General features: G+C 40.3%; 1 protein-coding gene across 1 annotated transcript; it reads right to left on the reverse strand.

Annotated features, from left to right (window-relative positions):
• Positions 1-3,314: 3,314 nt before the first annotated feature.
• On the reverse strand, positions 3,315-4,259 carry LOC110315386 (olfactory receptor 1361-like). The gene has a single exon (XM_021189462.1). It carries the CDS (start codon positions 4,257-4,259, stop codon positions 3,315-3,317), a length of 945 nt encoding a protein of 314 aa, XP_021045121.1.
• Positions 4,260-4,606: the final 347 nt, after the last annotated feature.

Genomic DNA, 4,606 nt, shown 5'->3' on the forward strand with positions numbered 1-4,606 from the left:
CCACTAAAATCAGGGACTAGACAAGGCTGCCCACTCTCTCCCTACCTATTCAATATAGTACTTTAAGTCCTATTTAGAACAATTAGACAACAAAAGGAGATCAAGAGGATATAAATTGGAAAAGGAGAAGTCAAAATATCACTATTTGCAGATGATATGATAGTATGCTTACTTGACCCTAAAAATTCCACCAGAGAACTCCTAAACCTGATAAACAACTTCGGTGAAGTAGCTGGATATAAAATTAACTCAAACAAATCAGTGACCGTTCTCTACACAAATGATAAACAGGTTGAAAAAGAAATTAGGGAAACAAAACCCTTCACAATAGTCACAAATAATATACAATACCTTGGTGTGACTCTAAATAAGCATGTATGATAAAATCTGTATGAGGAGAACTTCACATCTCTGAAGAAAGAAATTGAAGATCTCAGAAGATGGGGCGGGGGGTATAGGGAACTTTTGGGATAGCATTTGAAATGTAAATAAAGAAAATAATAATAATTTTTTTTTTAAAAAATGACTATCTTGCCGAAAGCAATATACAGATTCAATGGAATCCCCATCAAAATCTCAACTCAATTCTTCACAGAGTTAGAAACTTGCAAATTCATCTGGAATAACAAAAAACCTAGGATAGCAAAAACTCTTCTCAACAATTAAAGAACCTCTGGTGGAATCACCATCCCTGACCTCAAGCTGTATTACAGAGCATTTGTGATTTAAAACTGCATGGTACTAGTACAGTGACAGACAGGTAGATCAATGGAATAGAACTGAAGACCCAGAAATGAACCCACACACCTATGGTCACTTGATCTTTGACAAAGGAGCTAAAACCATCCAGTGGAAAGAAGACGGCATCTTCAACAAATGGTGCTGGGTCAACTGGAGGTTATCATGTAGGAGAATGCAAATTGATCCATTCTTATCTCCTTGTACAAAGCTAAAGTCTAAGTGGATCAAAGACCTCCACATAAAACCAGAGACACTGCAACTTACAGAGGAGAAAGTGGGGAAGAGCCTCGACGATATGGGCACAGGGGAAAAATTCCTGAACAGAACACCAATGACTTGTGCTGTAAGATCAAGAATCTACAACTGGGACCTTATAAAATTACAAAGCTTCTATAGGGCAAAGGACACTGTCAATAAGACCAAACGGCAACCAACATAATGGGAAAAGACCTTTACCAATCCTAAATCTGAGAAAGGGCTAATATCCAATATATACAAAGAACTCAAGAAGTTGAATTCCAGAAAATCAAATAACCCTATTAAAAAATGGGGTACAGAGCTAAACAAAGAATTCTCAACTGAGGAAACCTAATGGTGGAGAAGCACCTAAAAAATGTTCAACATCCTTAATCATCAGGGAAATTAAAATCAAAACAACCCTGAGATTCTACCTTACACCAGTCAGAATGGTTAAGATCAAAAACTCAGGTGACAGTAGATGCTGGGGAAGATGTAGAGAAAAAGGAACACTCCTCCATTGATGGTGGGATTGCAAGCTGATACAACCACTCTGGAAATCAGTTTGGTAGTTCCTCAGAAAACTGGGCATAGTACTACTGGAAGATTCAGCAATATAACTCCAGGAACAGGGATAACATTTGAAATGTAAATAAAGAAAATATCCAATAAAAAAAAGAAATAATGTCTGAAGATGTCTGAAATTTCTTTGAAATCAATAATTGATACATCTTAGAAGTTCTACCAACTTCAATCATAAAGAATGTAAGGACTAGCAGTGGTAGGTGTCTTCTCAGCACAGATGCACCCATGGGCTCACAGTTGAGCAATAACATGAGACGTGTGTACACGGAAGCTAGACACAAGCATCAGAGGAACTGGGTATGAAATCTCACTGCTAGCCCCTACCTGGAGACCTATTGGCAAGTATTAGCAATAGGAAATGAAGGGTCAAGTTGTTTGTTTGTTTGTTTGTTTGTTTGAGTAAAATCTCTTTAACTCATCCACAGTTGAGTGAAGACCACATATCTGAGTATGTGGAAATGAAAGTTAAATTTGGTAGGTGTGAAAGAAAGAACAGAAGGAAGGGAGGTGGATCGAAGGAGGGAGGGAGGAAGAAAGGGAGGGAGAGAAATAAAGAAACAAATGAAACAAAGAAAAATGAGGTGATAAATTAAAAATGAAAGGAATAAAATTTTTCATTACAATAAAATCTTAGAAAGTAAAAATAAAAATCTTAGAAATAAAAATTCACAGGATCAACAAAACGAAAATACAGGCACTAATTTTAAAAGTTTTCCTAAGAAATGAAAATTAAAATCCAATATGTTCATTTTTTTATTAAATTAAAGTTCCAGGAGAACCAGGCCAAACAAAACAACAAGAAAAACAGCAACATAGTTGCTATATAAGAAGAACAGCAATTACCGACAGACAGGAAAAGAGGGCAGAGAGACTGACATGTCTGCACACTAGAATTGGAGAATGTTCAGGTAATTTTTATTGAATTGGCCCATTTTCAGCTTAATGTTATATAATATATAATGCCCAGATAACATAAATAACACAGTAAGTCCAAATGAGCTGAGGGTTTCCTGGAACTCCAAACCATCACTTCTCAACCCACAAAGTCTGATCTTCCTTTGAGAGGGTCATAGACTGTCTCTGTGGTGAGAAAGAATGAACAGTTGTGGCTTCCCAGAGGTGGCCTGGATACTCCCTGTTGGGTGCTGGGACTCTGCCGAGGAACATGGAGCATTACAGAGAATGTCAGTAGCAGATAGGTTTCTGATACAGTGATAACACAAGATGTTGTTAGCACAGAACACAAGAGCATAGGGTCTGCAGATGCCAAAAAATAACAGCACACCTATTACTCTGAAAATGTGTAGCTGCTGCAGCTTGGCCAACCAGAGCTCAGTCTTGTATTGAACTGCATGAAGAAAGACATTGAGAATCATCCCAAGTTGGAAACGACATCCCATCTGGAAGAGGAATCTATTCCCCATTCTGACAACACCTGACCCAGTTTTGAGCTTACCACAAGTCACTTTCCCGTGCTGTCCCATAGTTACTCCTTGTACTTGCCCAGAACTGTACATGGGTGATCACGGTGAATTCTGCCAAGGTACTGACATGACAATCCAAGTAACAACCTTCGGTAAGGAGAATTTTTTTCTTTCTTTTACCTAAAGGATTTGTATCCTGGGCTCTGTATCTGGTAGAGATAGTAGATGCTTTTCTTACAAAAAAACAAGTGCTCAGTTTCAAATAATTGAAAAACATGAATAATTCTTAGACATTAGTTCCTTCTGTGATGTTTGACACTTCCAACATTACTGCTTAGATATAAATCTCATGGTAAGCACTTTCCTTAAAGCCCCTTTCATGTCCTTGTTCCTTAGGCTGTAGATGAAAGGGTTCAGCATGGGGGTCACCACTGTGTACATCATGGCAGCTGCCATGTCCCTCCCAGATGAGTGAGAAGATGAGGGGTTGAAATACAGGGATATGATGGTGCCATAGAAGAGGCACACCACAGCCAGGTGTGAGCCACAGGTGGAAAAGGCTTTCCATCTTCTTCCTGTGGATGAGATTCTCAGGATGGCACAAGCAATAAGGATATAAGACAAGAGGATGCAAACAAATGGAGCTAACATTATCAGCCCTGCAACAGCNAAAANCATCAACTCATTGAGATGTGTNTCTGAGCAGGAGAGTTTCAGCAGGGGNGTCACTTCACAGAAGAAGTGGGGGATCACATTGTCCCCACAGAAGGAGAGTCGAGCCATGAGAAGTGTGTGCAACAGAGCATTCAGACTGGCTACCATCCAGGACCCCACAACAAGAAGGGCACAGAGCTGATGGGTCATCTTTGTTGTGTAGTGTAAAGGGTGGCATATGGCTACAAATCGGTCATAGGCCATCACAGCCAGCAGGAAATTGTCCATGTCAGCAAACACACAGAGGAAATACAGCTGTGTGAGGCACCCAGAGAACGAAATGGCTTGATTTCTGAGTATGTGAATGGCCAGTACCTTGGGGACAGTGGTGGAGGAGAAGCAGACATCCACAAAGGACAGGTTGCTGAGGAAGAAGTACATGGGGGTGTGCAGGTAGGAGTCTGTGCTGATGGCCAGAATGATGAGCAGGTTTCCCAGGACAGTGGCCAAGTACATGATGAGGAAGAGTAGAAANATGAGCTGTTGTTGCTGCTGAGGCTGATTAGAGAGTCCCAGAAGGAGGAACTCAGTGACACTGGACTGGTTGGTGCCTCCCATAGATTTTTAGCCCAGCTATAAAGAAGAGAAGCAGAATCCAACAAATCATACTATAGTCATTGCTATGTTTTTTAAAAAAACTGCAACAGGGCTGGGAAAATATTTTAACAATTATAAAGTCTCTCAGAGACTTTTCCAGAGAACCCAGGTTTAACTCCCAGGCCCAACAGCATAGCTAGTGTTATGTAAATAAATTTTTCAATGTGCTCTATTTCCCTCTTCTGGATTCAGCACACACCAGCACTCGGGAAGCAGAGGCAGGTGGATTTCTGAGTTCTAGGCCAGCCTGGTCTACAAAGTGAGTTCCAGGACAGCCAGGGCTACACAGAGAAACCCTGTCTCGAAAA

The sequence above is a fragment of the Mus pahari genome, unplaced genomic scaffold (genome assembly GCF_900095145.1).
Source record: "Mus pahari unplaced genomic scaffold, PAHARI_EIJ_v1.1 scaffold_14083_1, whole genome shotgun sequence".
NCBI lineage: Eukaryota > Metazoa > Chordata > Mammalia > Rodentia > Muridae > Mus > Mus pahari.